Source organism: Juglans microcarpa x Juglans regia, chromosome 5S, assembly GCF_004785595.1.
Source record: "Juglans microcarpa x Juglans regia isolate MS1-56 chromosome 5S, Jm3101_v1.0, whole genome shotgun sequence".
In the NCBI taxonomy this organism is placed as follows: Eukaryota; Viridiplantae; Streptophyta; class Magnoliopsida; order Fagales; family Juglandaceae; genus Juglans; species Juglans microcarpa x Juglans regia.
In genome coordinates this window covers 11,104,076-11,126,708 of record NC_054603.1, presented here as the reverse complement: position 1 = coordinate 11,126,708, position 22,633 = coordinate 11,104,076, and the positions used below count along the sequence as shown (strand labels likewise).

The 22,633-nt window shown below is 37.5% G+C and overlaps 2 protein-coding genes and 1 pseudogene across 2 annotated transcripts in view; 2 read left to right on the top strand and 1 right to left on the bottom strand.

The window, feature by feature from the left end:
* The window catches only part of LOC121267658 (agamous-like MADS-box protein MADS1), a 74,648-nt gene that overhangs the window by 51,867 nt on the left and 148 nt on the right, over positions 1-22,633 (top strand). The window lies entirely within an intron of this gene.
* On the bottom strand, positions 1,812-3,182 carry LOC121267659 (annotated as a pseudogene).
* On the top strand, positions 12,258-22,438 carry LOC121267661 (floral homeotic protein AGAMOUS-like). The gene is made up of 5 exons (XM_041171638.1): positions 12,258-12,321; positions 12,436-12,535; positions 12,691-12,732; positions 22,082-22,123; positions 22,244-22,438. The coding sequence occupies exons 2-5, from the start codon at positions 12,464-12,466 to the stop codon at positions 22,421-22,423; spliced, it is 336 nt and encodes a 111-aa protein (XP_041027572.1). The 5' UTR covers positions 12,258-12,321; positions 12,436-12,463; the 3' UTR covers positions 22,424-22,438.

Here is a 22,633-nt window from a genome sequence, read left to right as displayed (position 1 = left end):
TACATGAGTATTTGGGTAATTTCAATAACAATGATTATAAAAAAAAGCCCTATCAACTTTCTGTGATACTAGAAAAATAGAATAAAAATGAAATTATGATTGTGGAAATTATGATTGAGGAAATTATGATTTAATATCTCTCTCTCTCTATATATATATAATACTTTCAATACATTTATCAATTTTAGAGATATATGACAGGCATTTATGATAATAATTTATCAAAATCTAGAGATAAGTTTTCTCACTTTAACAAAAACAATTATATGTTCGAAGTTAAGGAGGAAAAATGGTAATTAAAGCAGGCTGAGGAGAAAGTAGAAAAAAATTATCCTGTGTAAAATGATAAAGCAGAAGAAAATAAGAAAAGTTTGAAGGGGAAGGGAAATTAGGAGGAGAGTAGAGAGAGATTATACGCTTGAGTTTTATAGATTCCAATAAAATCAAGTTTTGCATGGATGTAACTATTTTGCATCCAATTTTCTCGATTTAAAATCAAAACTGTTTCAGCTATGGTAAGAAATGATTAAAATTAGGGTGGTATAGAAAGCGATGGAACCGGTCATCACCAACATGAATTGGCAACCGGAGTCTAAAACCGACCAAAACCGGTAGATAATTGGTTAGCCGATAGTAGGAAATTGATGTCGGCCGGTTCGGTTTGGTTCAAACTATCAAACCGGCCGATATTTATATATATATATATATATATATCTTATGTAAAACAATGTTATTTCACTTTAGTGAGTTACATGACGTCGTTTTGCACATACTATTTTAAAAAAAAATTAAAATGAAACGAAGCCATCTGGTCAATACACCAAATAGCGTCATGTAGATTTAAGGTTTAGTACTCCTTGCCCCCTCCCTTCACCCTCATTCTCCAGATTCTCTATTTCTCTCAAACTCTCTCTCCTCTCTCACACGGCGTCGTCATCCGGCATCTCTCTCTTCTATCATACAGCGCCAATCTCTCTCTCTCTCTCTTTCGCTCTCCAATTGCACCTCCCATCTCTCTTTCTCTCTCAACGCGTCTGTCATCTATCTTTCTCTCTCATCGTGATATGCCACCATTCTCTCTTTCTCTCTCTCTCTCTCTCTCATCGTGCTGCCGACGGGAAATCGACGAATCAATTGGAATTACTCTGAAACCGAGCATGCTAGTTTTCTCCACTTTAATTGGCTGGTTCGGTTGGTATTAAACATGAAAGAAAACAGTTGGTTCAATTTCATTTTTGTGTCGGACCAAAACAAAAACCGTATATGACAGTCTTCACCACTAACTAAAATTAAAATCAAGTTCTATAAGACTGAGTAGGATGAAAACATATTTAAAAGGAACCAAGTCAAGGTCCATTCAAATAGTATCTGACCTTAAGAAGCTCAAATGAGAAAGATAGATACATGAAGCGGACCCTACAACATTTATTGTTGCTCGTATAAATATTTCAGTTAACACGAAATTAACAATTAATGTTATAGGGCATATTAGAGAAAAGAAATATTCGGTGTGGATACTAACATAAATAGTTGAGCCTGTACTCATTTTAGTTCAAATTTAGTTGGCTTTCTCTTGCACTTAAAAATTGTTTTTTTGTTGTCTTTTATTACCTACCAAAATGATCATTTTTTTTTATTAAAATGAATATATTTTCCTCATAAATAATTATTCTTTATAGATGCTCGAATTTTTGTTTTGCTAATTTTATGTTTTAAAAAGCTTAAAATGCTATAAAACAAATCATTGATTTCTTACAGTTCTGTTTTCGAGAATGGCAAGGAAAAGAGGAAAGTTGAGATGTGTATCAGTATTTAAGCTCAAAATTTATAAACAAGATTTATAGATATGATTTGCACAAACCACGAAATGGACACTGGAGTTCGGATCATAGATCTTTAGGTTCATAGTTACAATAGTAATGAAACACAATTATCAGCAACTTTCCATGCATCTTAATTGCCGCCCAAATCACAACCATTAATATCTCCATGATCTTTTCATAGCAGGGCCAATCGTTTGATATCAATTGCGTAGCGTCCGATGCAGACTCAGCACTGTAAGCTCTCCTGGCCACAGTGGCGTTCCCTGCCTCAATTGGATGAAAAGCATCCCAAAAGAGATACTCATCCCTATTTTGGCATGGAGTTTGAAGAGGTAGACATGTAATTTGCCCATTGTTCCTTCCCACACCACAGCAACCGGCAATTTGTTATACTGAAACCTGAAGTTGCCATAGAAAGATGTACAAAGCATGCATGAATTCCTCAATATAAATAATGGCACTGGTTCCCCTCAGTCGTATAAAGATTAATTTCAACTAGAATTGAATGGAAATGATTTTACCGAAAGAAGAAGGACGGCTTATAATATCTTGGAAAATCCCAAAAGAGTCTACATAGATGAATCTTGCATCTGGTGTATTTCTGTTGAGATTCTTAACAAGAGATTTCAACCTGTTGTTGAATATCTGGTTGGCAGAATTGATTTTCTGTACACATGTTGACCCATCCTGACTATTTTGAGCCAATTCATTTGGGCTGCAGCCTATTTGACCTAGTCCGAACAAGGCCATTCTCCTTGCTCCATAGTCATACAAGATCTGTGCCATGAAACCTGTCCAAATATTACTTGGTTTCCCATATGCAGATTACTAGGGTAACTGACCATTAATGCCAGTTTTGTTGAAGGGTGCACATTCAGTAAGGCCAGAGTACTGTGCCCACTTCCCCAACCCAAAAGAAGCCGAAAAGAAAAGAAGTTTATAACTGGCAATAATGTAACATTGAAGTCTTAACAGGTAATGCCCATTCTGGCCAGTCACCTAGAGCCGGTTTTAAGGCTCGGCTCAGTCCATTTTAGCTCACTTTCCTAGGGAAAAAGCCAAAAGCAAAGAGTAAGGAAATGTAGTACTGACCTTTAGTTGTTCTGTATATTGTTCAATAAGAACATCTGCATATTGATCAGGAGTATATTGGTTGCCAGTAGAGTAATATTGGGGCATGAAATAGTTGTTAAGGTAGTCATTGCTACCCAATCCAATGGAGTATATACATTTGCTTAGGTATTGTGCAGCAGAGTCTTCATCTCCAAGTAAGTTCACCACTTGTGAGACTGTGTCTTGGTAGTTTTTCGCCTGCCCACTGAAGCTAATCCTGCCTCCCTGCATGAATGAGGGTTCCTTTAAGACTGAACCACAGCACACAACCCTGAACTCATCATAACTACTTTGTCAATGAAAAAGTGAATCATGAAGCATTTTTGGTACCAGTTGGCGCCTAGTTTCCTCTCTGATTCCAGCGGCTACTGCTGCATAACTCACTCCTCCAAGTATGTCTCGACCTCTTGCTGTTGCATAGGGAGGTATATAATCGTCAAAGCCCAAAAGCTCAGCTGTCGATTGGAAAAAAAAAAACAAAAAAAACCAAAAAAAGTATTTTAGAAGATTTTCATAAGCCCAGCTGTAGTGATCTGTAGATGTCAAAAATGTATTTTAGACCTGCACTTTAATTAACAACTAGTCTTCTTGAACACTGAAACAAATCCAAAATAATAGGATAAAGATTGGTTTAAATCCTACCATCATTTTACTAATCTATAGTGCATTTGAAATTTTTATTTTTTTCTTATTTTTTTAAGTATTTTTAATATCCTTAATTATTAAGAAAAAATTAAAAAAATACAATTTCACTAATAGTCAGTTTCTTAATTATTAAATAAAAAAATTTAAAAAAATAAATAGATAAAAAAATAATAAAAGAACAGCAGGAGAATAATAAGTATTATCTTTTGTTTTTAATGGTACTGTCCTTTTTCCCCGAAAAGAATCTAGTTGGGTGAAGAGACTGCGAAGTTTTTAATGTTTGGTGAAAGAAAATAAGTTGTCAAATTTATGTTGCTTGCTTTTTCAAGAATTTTAGCTTTATTTCTTTGTTCATGTTCATCTTAACTTACGGATCAACTTCTTTATAACCTTCTTAGGCCATCTTTTTAATGGTCATTCTTTAAGTATTTTAAACTATTACTGCTTTCGGGTTGAAAATATTCATTCTGCAATTGATCTTTGGGTGAATTTAAGCCCTCAGAACGCAGTAATTAAAATGGTACTGCAGCTAAGATTAAGTTTTCTTTCATTCTTCTGTTTTGATGCTTTCCATCTTTGAGCTTTAGGGGTTTTCTTCATTTTTTATTTTTTTATTTTTTCTTTTTATGATCGTGTTTTAGATCTTGATTAGGTAGCTAGATACGTAGATCTGGTGTAATAGATAGACATAGAAACATTACGATTGTAAGTAGAACCAAGTCAAATTTGGGAATGTTTGCAGGTATGTGAGATCAGCTCCCTACGTCCTCCATTGTTGGTTAACTTTTGTTTCCTTCTCTTTACCCTCCTATTACTCTCTCTCTTTCTCACTCTCTCGTGTCTTCTATGAGTCCAAGAATAGCTACAAGAAAAGCTGTCACGTTCTCATTAGCTCAGTCCCCTCCATCTCCTCGACACTTCCTCAATGGCATGTCAGTTGACAAGGAGAAATCGAGGTACAATTCCAAAAAATAATCAAGTTCTTCGATTTTATGGTTTAAGAGCAACTTAGGGTTTCAAACCGAAAGGGGTTCTCTTGCAACTTGTTGAGACTCTTCTTTCCAATCAATCACACCCAAATCGGGTCACAGTTACACCAACTCAAGTTAGGGTTTTTCCCTAAGAATCCCAAATCTCAGTTGCACCTTGTGCTAGATTTTCTCACAGTCAAACATACCGGTTGATCTAACTATATTCTTCTCCATTCAAGAGTAACTATTTTGTTGGAATTTTTGTTAACTATTTTTATGATGTTATTATTGGTTGTGTTGTGTGTATAATTTATTTATCAAGAATATATCAAAAAGATATGCGCGGATAAAATCCATAAAAAATTTTCTTAATTACTACTAATATTGCTGATTATTATTACCATATAGATTTCTTTTTTATATTAACTGTTAGAATACAGTTTCCTTTTTACAGGCCCTGTAAACAATTATGAAAAAAAAAAGAGAGAAAAAAAAGTGTGCATTTCCCTGTTCACATTCACGGGGTCGATATTAATAGAGAACTAGGACAAGCAAGAGATGCAGGCCGCTGATTTTGTTTTAGTAATTACAATAATATTATAGCTACTTGAAACATAACCGATGATCTATCTTCTCAGATTCCTGCCACATTAGAGTCCAAAGTTAATTTAATCCTTAATTATACTATTCATGAAGTACTAATTGTTTTTCATCTATATATGTTGTTGACACTATATAGGTAAACATGTTTTTGGCGGGTGTTTTATAAGCAATTGCAATATAGGTAAACATGTTTTCAAAGTGAAAAATTCTATATACTACATTATCTTCCCACTATGTAAGCTATAACACATTTATCACCATTGGATCATCCTTTATTGGATTAGTATTTATCATTTAATAGGGATAACTATGACACATTTTACATAATGAGATTAAAGTGGGACGAAAATGTGGTTTATATATAACATTACTCTTTCAAAAGTTCTCTCCAGCAGGAGCACAATTGGCTGGTTTTTCTTTTCATTTTATTTTTTTCCTGTTGAAAATAACTTTTAGTATAACATTTTGTAGCCCTTTTTCTCTCTTGCTATTCTTATTAGGGTTGCTATTTATTATTTCAAGTTACCGGAGAGATGTTTCCTAACTTGGGATTCACATGATTTCATTACGCTTATATGATTTCAGTGTCAAATCAACAATTGAGAAGTACAAGAAAGCATGCACAGATTCCTCCATTACTGGGTCTGTTTCTGAAGCTAATGCCCAGGTAGACTTATATATTCTTTTATCTAATTGATCTTCATGAAAACATAAAATGATATTTCTACCATCGCTTCTATTTTTGAGAAACAAAAGAAAATGAGCTCCTAAGATTGCATCAATGTGCATTTGGAATTAGCTTTGGCCTTAGACTACTGATCATGATCAGGATATCAAAAGTTGTATGATACACACGACCATAGTGCTTCAAAAGTACTAAGACCGTTAATCCTTGAAATCGTAACACTCCATATTACTAGCTTCCAAATCTAATGTCCATGGTAGCTCACTTGTAACACATGGTAGCCCTTTCTCTTTTGGCCACTCTACTTATCAACATTCAATGTCTTATGAGTATGTCCAGAGATATTACTAGAGAGTTTAACCTAGGTTTTAGATCGGCGCCCCACTTCTAATTAATTAGTGGACGTCCACACTAACGCAATCGTAGTCATTTCTCTTTTGACAGATCTATTTACCAATGTGTATTGATCAATAGCTTAAGATTAAGCTGATATAAATAAAATAATGCTACAGAATTCTGATAGAGCTTATAATTTAGTATACCCCCTTTATGACTTGAAACTAGCTATGCCTTGATGCCTGCTCTAATGCTAACAATTATGGGACTCATCATTCTTGAAAATATTTTCCTAAATATAACTTAAATCATGATTTGGTAACATGCCGATTACCTGGCCAAATTACCATTTTCTGATTTAATTTCTCCAATATATAGTTAAATTTATAGTGATTACTATTATATATATTAGAGCAGCATGATCAACACAGCTCTACTGTCATTCCTCAAGATCATCTAGATGAAACTGCTCACACCACCAAGAAGACATCTGACCTGCAGTCTCATGCATTACAATGTGCACTCACAAACTTGTAATAATATTTCATATGAATTACCAAAAGGGCCTTCTGTAATTGAATTGTCATGTACATTTGTGTAATTTTACAGTTTGTTACGTAGCTGTATATTCCTTATTCTCTGACTTGTCAGAGTTTGTTATTCCCTTGCTGTACATAAGCAGCCACCCCTTGTAAGATTACTAACACATAGAAATTGGAATAGAATTTTCTTTCCTACGAAACCTTCCTCTGTTTTCATTCTTCTTTTGGCTAAATACTCTGCAATTCAACTTGTTTCTCTATTACTTACATGGTATCAAGAGCCTTAGAGTGAAAACTCTTCTTCAATGGCTACTGAACCACCCCGCTCTCCTTTTCTTGATTTCAATAACCCCACCAACCCATACAGACTTGACCATGGTGATAACCCTTCCCTGCCCTTAGTTCCGGACCTCCTTACAACAGAGAATTATACTACTTGGTCCAGAGCCATGTGCAGGGCTCTGCGTGCCAAGAATAAACTTGGTTTTATTGATGGAACTTTCTCCAAACCTAAAGATCCAAAGGACCCTTTGCATGAAGCAAGGGAACGTTGCAATGACCTGGTTGTATCCTAGCTTCACAACTCTATCAACCCAGCCTTCAAATCTAGCATTGCCTTGGTGGATGATGCTCAGCAAATCTGGAATGAACTTAAAGATCGATTCACCCAACAAAATGGCCATCGTATTTTCTAGTTGAAGAAAGCTTTGTTAGGTTTGCAACAAGACAGTCTATGGGATGAGCTCATTATATATGAACCTATGCCTGCTTGTACATGTGGTAAGCTTGTTGTTTTAATTGATCATTATCAAAGGGATTGTGTTATACAATTCCTCATGGGTCTAAATGCAACTTATAATATAACCCGAGACCAAATCATGCTTATGGACCCATTACCTCCCATCAACAAAATTTTCTCAATGATTCAACAGCAGGAAATGCAACATTTTATGCTATCTAGTCTGCCATCCCCTGATTCCATGGCTCTTGCCATAAAACAACCTCACTTCAACTACAAATCCTTTCCCAAACCATCCCAACCACCAAAGCGTGACAGACCTTATTGTACTTATTGCAAAAATTTCTGGGCACTTAATTGATAATTGTTTCAAAGCTGGCAATGCTCAACCCCCAACCTGCACACACTGTCATATGATAGGACATATAGCAGAAAAATGCTATAAAAAGCATGGTTACCCTCCTGGCCATAAGTTGCATGACAAAAATAAACCATGCAATCATACATCTGCCAATATGACATCCCTCGAGCCAGAATCTTCACCAGATAATACATTAACCTTCACCAAAGATCAATACCAGCAGATTTTGTCTCTATTGCAGTCAAGAGAAACTACCATTGCCAATCATTCAATCAACACAACCATGACAGATTGTAATTCTTCCCCTGCCATGAATGGTAATTTTCTTTCTCTCACTTCTTTTACTCAGACACAAACCCATTTGCCATGGATTATTGACACAGGTGCCACAAATCACATGATCTGTAGCACCTCCCTTTTCTCTTCAATTACTTCTCGAGTTTCCTTTGTTGTTAAATTACCAGATGGTACCACAGCACCTGTCACACACATTGGCACTGTCCATCTCACTAATACATTAATTCTTCATAATGTATTATGTGTTCCATCTTTTCACTTCAATTTAATTTCAGCAAAACAACTGACTACCTCTTTTTCTTACTGTTTTGTGTTTCTTTCACAATTTTGCTTTGTTCAGGACCTTTTGTCATGGACCACGATTGGCATGGGTGAGATGAAGGATGGACTTTATAATTTGCTTGCTGCCTCAGTGTCTCCCACTGCCCTTCTTGACTACTTCTCCACTTATCTACATAAACATATTTCTGTTCTCTATTTCCAAAAGTGTTGCTCACATTTCAGATATTTGGCATTGTAGACTGGGTCATACACCCATTTCAAAGCTAAATGTAATTCCAGATACTTTAATCAAGAATCACACATTTACTATTTCTCATGAAAATCCTTGCCATGTGTGTCCCATTGCTAAACATCATAAACTTTTATTTCCAGTAAGCAACCATCAAAGTAAAACCATTTTTGAACTAATACATTGTGATATATGGGGTCCCAATTCCATTGAATCATATGATGGTCACTGATTTTTTCTAACCATAGTAGATGATTTTTCTCGAGCTACTTGGATTTACCTACTCAAAGCTAAATCGGATACTAGACACTGCATTGAGTCCTTTTGCAATCTAGTCAATACACAATTTCAAACAAAGGTTCAAATCCTTCGAAGTGACAATGGCCTTGAATTTCAAATGAAGGATTTCTTCAATAAAAGGGGAATTATCCATCATAGAACTTGTGTAGAAACACCCCAACAAAATGGGGTTGCCGAAAGGAAACACCAACATCTTTTAAATATAGCTTGAGCTCTCAAAATACAATCTAATCTTCCAAATAAATATTGGACTGATTGTATCCTTACTGCAGCATATATTATTAATCGAGTTCCAACCCTTGTCCTGTCCAATAAAACTCCTTTTGAGCTCCTTTTTAAAATCCCTCCCACATACTCTCATATGAAAGTTTTGGGCTGTCTCTGCTTTGCTTCAACCCTTTCCCAAAACAGAAAGAAATTTGATCCTCGAGGTAGGAGATGTGCTTTTCTTGCTTATCCTTTTGGGGTAAAAGGATACAAGCTACTTGATCTCAATACTCAATCTGTTTTTATCTCTCGAGATGTCACTTTTTACGAGCACATTTTTCCATTTCATCATTCATCTCAGCCATTGCATGCTTCCACCCCACCATCAAACACTTTTTCACATTACTCACCTAATTTCATTTCACCACCATCAACTCTTCCTTCTACACCTTTACCTATTTTTCCTTCTACTTTTCCATCCTCACAGGTTCCTGAAATTTCATTTTCCTCTCCTTTGCCTCTTGAACCTTCAACCTCCTCATTCCCTTTAGAACTTCCTTCCTTATCATCACAGATTCCTGACCCTCTGCTCCCTTCTTCTTTGCATCTTGAACATCTAACCCCCTCACCACCACCACCACCACTACCACTCAGAAGGTCCACCAGAACAAGAACAGCTCCCCAATTCCTCCAGGAGTTTCACTGCCAGCAAGCATCTTCCATCTCACCCTCTCAATCCAAAGACATGACATCAAGTATCTATTTTCCTTTATCTCATTTTATTTCTTATGATCGTCTATCACCCAGTTTTTCTTTATTTTCCACTTCCATTTCATCAATACAAGACCCACAAACATATCGACAAGCTGTCAAGGACCCTGATTGGTGTCAGGCAATGAAAGCTGAAATTGATGCATTAGAATTCAATAAAACATGGGTTTTCACTGACCTGCCCCATGATAAAACCCCAATTGACTACAAGTATGCCTACAAAACCAAGTACAACTCCAATGGTACTATTGAAAGAAAAAAAGCAAGACTAGTTGCCAAAGGGTTTACTAAAAAAGAATGAGTGGATTACCATGAAACTTTTTCTCCAGTGGTTAAAACTGTCACAGTAAGAACCATCCTTGCATTAGCTGTTATTAAAGGTTGGCACCTCCACCAATTCGATGTCAACAATGCCTTTCTCCATTGGGGACTCCAAGAAGAAATTTATATGAAAAGACCTCCTGGCTATCAAAAGGGTAACCCTGGACAAGTTTGCAAGCTGCTTAGAAGTCTATATGGACTTAAGCAAGCCTCACGACAATGGTATGACAAGTTCTCCACCTCCTTTATTCAGTTTGGTTTCACACAATCAAAGGCTGATTATAGCCTCTTTACCTGTCTAAATGGTTCAAATTTCACAACTTTGCTTGTTTATGTAGATGACATAGTGGTTGCAAGCAACTCACTTGATTCCATTTCTTCCTTAAAAACCTTCTTGAATCATCATTTCAAAATTAAAGACCTCGGTCATTTGAGATATTTTCTAGGCATTGAAGTTGCCAGGTCTCCTACTGGCATCCACATATGCCAAAAAAAAATATACACTTGACCTACTTGTTGATGCTGGTCACGTAGCCTCTAAGCACCTCAAAATTCCCATGGATCAAAACCATCGACTAAGCAAAACAACTGGTTCCCCTTTATCTGACCCAACCCCATACAGACAACTCATTGGCAGGTTTCTCTATCTTCCCTTAACCAGACCAGACATAAGTTATCCTACTCAAGTTCTCAGCCAATTCATGGATACACCTACCAATGCTCACCTTGCAGCAGCTCATAAAATTCTAAGGTACCTTAAAACTGCTCCTGGCCAAGGTATCTTGCTGTCCTCTACTTCATCCATTCATTTAAAAAGGTATTGTGACTTAGACTGGGCATCATGCCCTGACACTAGAAAATCTGTTACTGGTTACTGTATTTTCATGGGCAATTCTCTCATTTCATGGCGCTCAAAGAAACAAAACATGGTCTCAAGATCCTGTGCTGAAGCTGAGTATCATGCTATGGCTTCCCTATCCACTGAATTCACTTGGCTGAGGCATCTCTTCTCTAATCTTGCAATTTCTCATCCTCAAGCTGCTGATATGTACTGTGACAACCAGGCTGCTCTCCACATAGCAGCTAATCCCGTCTTCCATGAGAGAACAGAACACATAGAGGTGGATTGTCATCTAATCCAAGATCAACTTCTTGCAGGAAATATCAGAACTGCACATGTTTCTACTCATTTACAGTTAGCTGATATTTTCACTAAATCCCTACCTTCATACATTCTATCTTCTCATTTATCCAAGATGGGAATAGACAACATCTATTCTCCATCTTGTGGGGGGATATTAGAGCAGCATGATCAACACAGCTCTACTGTCATTCCTCAAGATCATCTAGATGAAACTGCTCACACCACCAAGAAGACATCTGACCTGCAGTCTCATGCATTACAATGTGCACTCACAAGCTTGTAATAATATTTCATATGAATTACCAAAAGGGCCTTCTGTAATTAAATTGTCATGTACATTTGTGTAATTTTACAGTTTGTTATGTAGCTGTATATTCCTTATTCTCTGACTTGTCAGAGTTTGTTATTCCCTTGCTGTACATAAGCAGCCATCCCTTGTAAGAGTACTAACACATAGAAATTGGAATAGAATTTTCTTTCCTACGAAACCTTCCTCTGTTTTCATTCTTCTTTTGGCTAAATACTCTGCAATTCAACTTGTTTCTCTATTACTTACAATATATATCTCATTGATTTCCTTTCAACCCCTATGATTACTTTTGGAAGAGAAAGAGGCATATGATTGCTGCTTTTAAACCATATATATAATTAATACTTCTTGAATCAGACGTACGTACATGCAAATCCAAACAATTCCAGGAATTGACTAAAGAAATATTAAACCACAATCAGCCCGTATGGCCTTTATCTTGATAATCACTCCAATTTTTGAACCAATAGATCAGGAGTGAGCTGAACTTTGGTCTATAAAGTTTGTCTAGATATATCTTGTGTATATTTATTGTTTTAGTATTATGTATAAACACTAACCTTATTTGTATCTTAATTAGTTCTACTAGCGAGAGGCTGCTACTCTGCGACAACAAATTACTAGTGTGCAGGATTCAAACAGGTAATAAATAAAAAATAAAAAATAAAAAATAAATAAAAATGCTATATAATATTCTCCTTCTTTGGAACTTTAACATTGCAATATATAAAATTTCCTTTGAAAATGTTTTTACAGGAAAATATTAGGTGAGTCTTTGAGCAGAATGAATGTCAAGGATCTCAAGAGCTTGGAGGGCAAATTAGAGAAGGCAATTAGTACAATTCGGTCCAAAAAGGCCAGTTTCTCTTCCATCTTTTCTCTTTGAAACCTATGATACGTTATTTTTCTTGACAATAAGCCACTTAATTGGTTTCTGTTGTTATATCCTGAATTGCCACTAACAACATCCTTTTTATGATCTTCTTTCCTTCCCCTTATGAAATCAACCAGAATGAGCTCTTGTTCGCAAAAATCGAGTATATGCAAAAAAGGGTAATAATCTATCCTTCTCTTGAAGTAATTTTCTAGATCTGAATTAAGTTATCTTGTGTCCTTCCCCAAAACTTTCCATTGCAAGTAGTACTTGTCCACTTTGTAGGTATCTCAAGTATATTTCCGTGATTAGGGCCATTCTAGCTAGCTTACTTAGCCCTAAAAAAAAATAAAAAAAGCCTTGTGATTAGGGTGGTCGAACAGCTTTTGAGTAGTATGAACAACATCGTTAGCGTTAGGGCAATGGGGGGCCTCAAACTCGGCTGCACAAAAAAAAAAAAATTATAGGAATTATGGAATCATGGACATGTCAAACAATGTTGCTCCTTGTAATCCACTCGAGGTAAAATTGTCGGCGAAATGTCTCGTAAAATAATTAGATAAAATAAAACAGTCATACTAGTTGTCTGTGTTAAATAAGTAAAATATCTTTACATAAGCTTCTTAAAAAACCTGATGGTAAAATGTCCAGCCATATATATATATATATATTAATTCATCCCGTTAAAATAACTATTTTACCACAAATTTCAGGGGCCTTGATGATCATCATGTTAGTTTGTTCCCAATTTTATACTACAATACTTCACAACTTTAGTGTATATGTACCATAAATAATTAACAGTACAGTCATATATAAAGTATTCAAATAATTTTAAGTTGGTTAATAATTTGGTATCCTAGAGGTTCACATTATTAACCTATGTGCCTCTACTAATCATCAAGATAAACACCAAAGAAGCACTGCACCAACAGCAGAGCAACCACAACACTTAGAATAACACTTTACGAATTGTATTGCATTCTGTTATTTCTCTACTGATGTATAACAAACTTATTATTTCCTCTCTCTCTCTTGTAAAAGTCTATATATAGACCACTGTTGGCATAATGAAAAGTACGGAGGAAAGTTTCACAATTCTATTATTCTAACATGGTATCACGAGCCCCATGACTCAACTAGTCCCACTGAATCCACGGCCTTTTCCTGTGCTTCTTCTTCTTCCCTCACCTCACCCTCCATCACCCCCTCCTTCTCCCACATTGTCACCACTAAGCTCAGCACCAAAAACTATCTACTCTGGAAAGTCCAGACCTCTGTTTATCTTCGTGGTCAGGATCTATATGGCTACGTTGATGGCACTCAACCCAAACCTCCCGAATTCATCTATGAATCTACTACTTCTCCTCCTAAACCCAACCTTGCTTACTCACTTTGGAAACGCACCGATCAAATAGTTCTCAGCGTTCTTTTCTCTTCCCTTACAGATACCATCTTAGGTCATGTTCTCTCTTCCATCACTGCTTAACAACTATGGAACTCAGTGGTTAATGTTCTCCTCTCAATCCCAAGCCAAAGAATTCCAACTTCACTTCCAGCTTACCAACCTCTCTCGGGGTGAACAATCCATCACTGATTATTTCGGTAAAGTCCGTCTTATCGCTGACTCTCTAGTTGCAACTGGCACTTCCATCTCTGGAAAGGAACTTGTCTCATGCATTCTCAATGTCTTAGGCCCAACCTATGAATCCTTCTTCACATCCATCACCACCCGCACTGATCCCTTGACTTCTCATGACTTATATGAACTTCTTTTAATTCATGAGAGTTGCCTCACTCACATAGCCAAACTCACCACACCCTCCTCTGATTTCTCAGCCAACTTCACTACAGCAACCCAAGACCATGGTCGTGGTTGCTCACATAGCCAATCGAGGTGGTTGCTCTTTCTCTCCCAATGGTTCTCAACAGAGCAACATGCAACGGTCTACCTATCAAGTTTGTAGCAAGTATGGTCACGTTGCCCTCCAATGCAGGAATCGGTTCAATCACTCCTACCAGTATAATTCTACTACAAGTTTTCATGCTCCTTCCTCTACTTCAAATCAGTTCTCTGCCAACTATACTGCTCCAAGTGCACACTTAGAGGACATTTGGTACCCGGACTCTACGGCTACTCACCACCTCACCAATGATCTGTCTAATTTGAATTTGTCATCCGAACAGTACACTGGTAATGATACAATTCGTGTTGGTGACGGTAACGGTCTTCCTATTCAAAATTTTGGTGAATCTTCTTTCTCCACTTCTTCTTCTTCTTCCTTTCATCTACATGACCTACTTCATGTGCCTAAAATAACCAAAAACTTAATTTCTGTTCTTCATTTATGTGTTGATAACAAGTGCTTTTTCGAATTTCACTCAACCCATTTCTCTGTGAAGGATTCAACAACCAAGAACCTCCTCCTCACCGGACCAACCCGTGACGGTCTCTACGTCTTCCCAAGCACCAGTTCTTCCTCTCCAACCGTGAATCTCAGCGAATCCACTTCCCTTTCTCAATGGCATCGTCAGTGGGGCACCCCTCTATTGCTGTTGTTCGTCGCCTTCTGAGACCAAGTGTTTGTCATTTTGTCCCACCAAAGCTGTTTTTTAGTGCCCAGATTGTCCGCTTGCCAAAGCCCACCAGTTACCGTTTTCTTCTAGCCAGGCCCAATACAATTGGCCATTAGCTTTAGTCTCATCTAATCTCTAGGGTCCATCCCCTTATGTATCACGTTTGGGTTTTAAATACTACATCTCATTTGTCGATCATTTTATTCGCTATACTTTGTTATTTCCAATCAAACTTAAATATGATGCCATCCATGTCTTCACAAAATTCTTGCCTCTTGTTGAAAGATTTTTTGACACCAAATTAATTAATCTTCAAATTGATGGTGGAGGGGAATATAAACCTATCACTACAATGTGTCAATCTCTTGGAATTAATCACAGACTTTCTTGCCCTCATACACATCAACAAAACGGGCTCGTTGAACACAAGCATCGACATATTGTTAAAACCGGGCTTGCTCTTTTGGCCCATGCATCTCTTCCATTTTCTTACTAGGCCGATGCCTTTGAAACTGCAATTTATCTAATAAATAGACTTCCAACTCCAACTCTCAATAACAAATCCCCTTTCTCTATGGCTTATAAAACTAATCCTAACTATAATTCTCTAAGAGTCTTTGGATGTCAATGTTTTCCTAACCTTCGCCCCTACCTTTCACATAAACTACACTACCAATCCACTTCATGTCCCTTCTTGGGCTACAGCACGGCCCATAAGGGCTACAAATGTCTCGATATTCAAAACAACAAAATGTATATCTCCCAGAACGTCACCTTCCATGAGTCCATTTTTCCTCTAATTCAAAAACAGCCCAACAAATCTCTTTTGTGCCACAACTCATCCTCCACTACACTTCCCATATTTCCCTCCTCCATTTTAGGCCCAGTTCCGCCTATCCACTATTCTACGTCCCAACCAATTCCTTCTTTTCTCGGCCCAGGCCCACGAAACCATACTCCATTCTCTTCCTCTCCGTCTAGCCCAAGCTCACAAAACACTACCCATTCCCAGCCTTCTTCTTCAACCTCCCGAACCCTAACCACATCAAACACCTCATCTCCTTCCCCACCCGAGTGTCCTTCCCCAATTCTTGTCCCACCCGGATCTCCGATCATAACCAGAGCACAAACTCTCTCCTCTCGACCCAAAATCTTCACCGATGGTATCGTACCGTACCGTAACCATCCCGACATTGTCTCACCACCAGAATCACAATTTTGGATGACCCTTCGAGTTATTCAGTGGCCTCGAAATTTTCTGAGTAGCGTCATGCCATGGAGCAAGAGTACACTACTCTCATCAGCAACCAAACTCGGACTCTGGTTCCACCTGTTTCGAACTCCAATATCCTCAGATGCCGTTGGGTTTTTGGCACCAAAACAAACACAGATGGCTCCTTCCAACACTGTAAAGCCTGATTGGTGGGCAAGGGCTTTCATCAACAGTCTGGCGTGAATTATCACGAGACTTTTAGTCTCGTAGTGAAGCCAACAACAATTTTTCTAGTTCTATCCATTGCGGTGTCCCATGGCTAGTCCTTATGGCAACTCGACATTGAGAATGCCTTTCTCCGTGGAACCCTAAATGATACAGTCTTCATGCAGCAGCCTCAAGGATTCATGAGTGCAGAACATCTCACTTATGTGTGCAAGTTGTCCAAAGCTCTGTACGACCTTAAGCAAGCGCCACGAGCTTGGTTCGCCCAGCTCAGTTCTTGGTTAACATAGTATGGATTCTTCCCATCCAAAGTTGACCCGTCACTTTTCATGCTCAATCAAGGTAACACTCATATTTTTCTCCTTGTTTATGTTGACAACATTGTCGTCACTACATCAAACACCGCTGCCATTGATGGCTTAATTCATGATATGAGCATAGCCTTTCTTGTACGTGATTTGGGCAAACTTTCATTCTTCCTAGGCCTTGAGATTGATTATACTGTGAATGGTTTGTTTATTTCTCAAAGAAAATACATCAACCACCTTCTGTCCCGTAGCAATATGCTACAAGCAAAACCCATGACATCCCCAATGGCCTCTTCCACCAAGCTATCCATATGTGACACTCCTGACTTTGATAATCCCTCCCTGTATCGGAGCCTAGTAGGAGGTCTTCAGTACCTTTCCTTCACTAGACCCGATATATCATTTGCAGTAAATAGAATTTGCCAATTTATGCACACACCAAAAACCTCACACTGGGCTGCTCTCAAACGAATTCTAAGATATCTCAAGGGTACAATCAACAAAGGACTCTTCTTTGCTTCCCAATCAAATTTCACTTTGCAAGCTTATTCCGACTCTGATTGGGGAGGATGCCCAGACGACAGGAGATTTACTGGAGGATTTTGTATTTTTCTTGGTAAACATATGTTCTAGTGGTGCTCCAAAAAGCAGAAAACAGTTGCTCGATCCTCCACAGAAGCTGAGTACAAATCCTTAGCTTCCATTGCTGCTAAGCTACTGTGCCTTCAAACCTTACTTTGAGAATTCAATCTTCCATTGCATCAAGCCCCTACCATTTGGTGTGATAATCTTGGAGCAACTTATCTATGTGCAAATCCTATCTATCATTCCAAGACAAAACACATGGATATTGACTATCACTTCGTCAGAGATCGTGTTGCAGCAAACACTTTAAAAATTGCCTTCAGCAGCTCAAAAGAACAACTGGCAAATGTCCTAACAAAGCCGATCGTTGCTGACAAGTTCCTCAGCTTTATGACTCGTCTCAATCTGGTTAACACCCCCTTGGACTTGAGGGGGCATATTAACCTATGTGCCTCTACTGATCATCAAGATAAACACCAAAGAGGCACTGCACCAACAAAAGAGCAACCACAACACTAAGAATAGCACTTTATGAATTGTATTGCATTCTGCTATTTCTCTATTGTTGTATAACAAACTTATTCTTTCCTCTCTCTCTTGTAAAAGTCTATATATAGACCACTGTTGGCATATTGAAAAGTACGGAAGAAAGTTTCACAATTCTACTATTCTAACACATATCATGTAAGACAGCTAATTAATGTAACAAGATGCAACTATAGCATTAACATAACAAGTGCATCAATATACTAAGACAATAAAGCACAAAATGCAATTAGCAAGATGCATTAACAAATGTAACAAGCAGCACTAACATGATTACAACAAAGCTTACAACAATATTCATGTTAAGTGTACGGTGTGGCACGTTATATCGACGCATAATATTGATCAAAACCAAATAATTAGAGAGTAATACAAATTAATCAAGGTGCAAATTTGAAAGCCGGTTCTCAACTTTTAATTATATTTCTCTTCCACATAAAATAATAGCAAAAATCCATATTTCCACGACCAAAATGCATCTTGGAATTGATAACATCAAGTCATAATTACTTCTCAATGGCACTGGTATACATATTTTTTATTGAATAATACGTACGTTGAAACGTCTCAAGAACCATATTAATGCACCTGGCATCAACGTACAGAAAAGTAAAATATAAATATGAACATCTAAAAAGGGGCTAGCTAGCTAGAAATTTCAGTTCAACAGTATCAATTTGCAATACAAACAATTAAAAAAAAAAAAAAACTCAATTACATGTATTGGCGAACACCACCATCAACAACCCCATTCAACTTCTAATACAACTCAGTCTGGCATGATTTAAGCCTTTGATAATCATCCAGGATTTAAAACGCAATATATAAAAACAGAAAGAAAGTGCTTCTAGCTAGCAGTAGTACTAGATGAGGGCCAGCTCTAGAACCAATATTTTTTAGCAAGCTAACATGATATATGTAACATCTCGTATTTTAATATATTTTTATTGAATAATTATTCTTATTAATTTAAAAATTTATTTTCTTGTTTTAAAATTGTTAGATTTTTAAATGGTTTATTTTATGATCTTTAATTGTAAAAATTAAATTTGATATATTTTCTTAATATTGTTGTTATGTATTTAAATTGTTCTTCATTTTAAATTAATTGATTGTTGAATTTAATTATTTTATTTTCATTTTATCATTACGTTTAAATTATTTTAATTGAGATGTTGTTTTGAAATATTTTTCGTTGGATAATTTTTGTGACCCAAGATGTTAGGATTGGACCTCATTTCTTTCCCTCCATTTTTCCTTTTTTTTTTTTCCTTTTTTTTTCCTCTCCTTTTTCTTTTTCTTTCCCCTCTCTCTCTTCTCTTCCCTCGCTTCCCCTCTCTCCCGTGCGATTTTCTTCTCCTCCACCCAGCCACCGCCGCGCGTAGCCATGCACCTCACCGCCCAGCCCACCTTCTTTCCCTCCCTTCGGCGACCACCCCTTCATTCTTAGCCACTTTCGCGCTGCCGTTTGCCTCCACGAACTCCTCAAAGCTGCGGCACCTCTTGAGCTCGCGCGCCGCCGTCGCGCCACCTCCGGCCACCATTTCTTCACCACTTCTTCCTCGACCTCCTAGCAACCTAGCCCACCTATCCCCAGCTCCGATCCGCCACCGGTGAAGCTCCACCATCCTCATTTCCGTTTTGGGCATTTTTGGCCTAAAATCGCCTCCTACCCCGCCACCCACGGTAAACCACCACCACCACTAGCTTCACCGACATCCCTAAGCTCTACCCTATCAATTTCGGGTCTTGGTTTGTCTCCGTTCAAAAGTAGATTTTTGAGACCCACGACCACAGTATATATTGCACTGTTACATTGCTGAGCCGCCACTTCTTACACCTCTGTGATCCTTCGAAAATTATTATATAGCGCTGTAAGTATTTTTCCAAAAAACGATCGTGATTTAGATATATTTTTGCACTAACTCAAATTATTGTGATCTGGTTGGACATGCTAGACTGAGTCCGAGGAGTTAGGGGGTCGGATGGATTGTGGACAGAGTTGTTGGTGTTTGGTTTGCATTGAGAGTTGTTGGTTGTTGGTTTTGGTGTTGTTCATGTACATGGCATATTGCACGCATGATTATGTTTGTAAATGAAACTGGGTTTTCGTGTAATTGCATTCATGTTCATGTGTTTATTGAAAACTGGGTTTTCATGTGTTGAAGGATTTTTGGGTGCGTGTGTATCACGAACCCAAGCCGAGATGGGGCATTATCTCGGTGGAGCTCCTCTGGTCACTCGGGAGCGGAATATACTGAGTGACATCTCCTGGGTTGTCGCCGGGCGACAACGGGATCAGACGAGATGGTCTCGTGCCGACTCCGTGGCCCTTCTGCTGGCGGGGGCTAGAGGATGCTTGGCCACGAACGCGCTGGGCGCGAAACTGGGCATCGCTCATTGCGTAGAGGATGCTTGGCCACGAACGCGCTAGGCGCAGAATGGGCATCGTTACGAAGCCAATACGTGCGGATGATCCCTAGGGGAGATCATGGTGCATATGGTTAATGGATTAATGGGCTATTTTCTGAAAAAATAGCGTGTGTTGAATAAAAGAATTTTTATGTGATTCATTTTCTGGAAAAATGATGTTTTATTGATTTGGGTCATTTTCTGAGAAAATGACGGATTATTATTTTTGGGCCAAAATGAGATTTTGACGTGTGTTGAAAAATATCTATTTTGGGGGAAAATGATATTTTTGGATCTGACACATATTTCATCATATACATGCATGTTAGTTGCACAATATGTTTTTATCTCATGGTTGTTTAGTTTATACTTACATGCGGTACCGTTCTATGGTAATGTAGATTTTGATGCAGAGGAGGATGATGGTGAGCCTGAGGATTCGACTCCGCCTGAGGAGTGATTGAGATCACTCGCATTTGGTTTGAGACTTGTATTATATTTTATTTGGAATGACTGTATAACTCTTTTAAATCATTTTACTTATATTAGTTTGTATTAAAAATTCTGGTACTTAGTTGACTTATTTATATTTATCCGCTGCATTGTTTATTGTACACTGTTGCATGTACACACACTTGACACTTTCGTTGAGATATATGACCTTGTTGTCATCATCCTGACGTCTCGATTCTCGTATTTTCTTACATGGGGTCGGGAGTGCCACAATATAATATAGAGATATTAATGCCACTACACAAGTACAGTACCACGGATGAGGTTAAGGGGTAATTAAATGCACATCATGAAGAAAAACACTTAACAACGGGAGAGCCCCAGTTACTTTTCCGAGATATTTAATTATCCTGATGATCACAAAATGCATTATCTATCTTGAAGCCAAAATTATGATCAAATTATAATCTTTTTCCTTAGACTATTTATATTTCTCAAAATTTTGATGCTAGAGTACGTACTATACATGCAAGTGTGATCAATCTGACAACGAAAGATGCCCTAATTCGATCGTTTTTACCAGAGGCTACATTTCTCGATCCAATAACGGTTGTCAATTGCAAATTAATGAGGGTTGAGAAAAGAGCATGAACGATGGATTTTCCTTCCACAATGAGGGTAAAGTGGTTAACTATTTAGAGGGATCAATGAACAATACTAGTCTTTCCGCTGGGAGCTCCCGTAGGGATTTTTTTTTTACTTCATGATTAAGGAAGAATTTTATAATGATATTGTGATTTTTTTTTATTTTTTAAAAATATAAGTGTTAAAAAATGTATGTAAAAAAAAGATAAAAAAAAAAACACATAAAATACACTAACGGGAGCTCCGAGCAATGGCTGTAGCGTTACTCTTAGAGGGATTGTATGTTTATGTTAAAAGATAGCATCATGAGTAACAATATTAATTAATGCCTTTTAGAATCATCGTTTTATTGTGGCCAAGTGTATTTTTTTTTTTTCTTTTTACATATTACCTATTTTGATTTTTTTAAAATATTTTGATTTTTCAATAAATGATATAATTTGTCAAAGATCAAGTTATTCACTTTGTTCATACCAAAAAACTAGTAAAACTTTTGTTAGCTGCTGAATGTTGTTGTCATACTCAAACTTTAATATTCTTAAATTGCCTATATTTAATTTGCAGGAAATTGACTTGCATAATAATAACCAGCTTCTCCGTGCAAAGGTCTCTCTCTCTCTCTCTCTCTCTCAAGACTTCTCATTCTACACACATATATACACACAGAGCATGCACAATTGTAATACCATTGGTGGTGTGTATCGGGATTTTGTGTGGATGGAATAGATAGCCGACAATGAGAGAAGCCAGCAAAACTTGAATGGGATGCCTGCAGGAGTGGGAAACTACGAGCTCTTGCACTCTCAGCCATTTGATTCTCGAGACTATTTCCAGGTAGATGCATTGCAGCCCAATCAAGTACAGTTCCCACGCGGCCAAGACCATATGGTGCTTCAATTAGTGTAAGGATCTTATTATTCACTAACATTTTCTTCTTCATCTTTGTCAATAACCATTTATATCGTACGTTTTGCATGCGTATGAGATGCATCATGTTTCATTCATGGCACTTTTGCTCAAACTATTTGCCCGTTCACATAGTTGAAATTAGATACTTATACAGAGATTTAATTACTTACAAAAAAGGTTACTTTATATTTGGTCCATATATAGTAC

Excerpts from the sequence above, each read along its gene's own strand:
- LOC121267661 (XM_041171638.1), top strand. The coding sequence starts at position 12,464 with ATGAATGTCAAGGATCTCAAGAGCTTGGAGGGCAAATTAGAGAAGGCA. Across the intron at positions 12,536-12,690 it reads GTACAATTCGGTCCAAAAAG|AATGAGCTCTTGTTCGCAAA; the intron begins GCCAGTTTCTCT and ends GAAATCAACCAG. Across the intron at positions 22,124-22,243 it reads ACCAGCTTCTCCGTGCAAAG|ATAGCCGACAATGAGAGAAG; the intron begins GTCTCTCTCTCT and ends TGGATGGAATAG.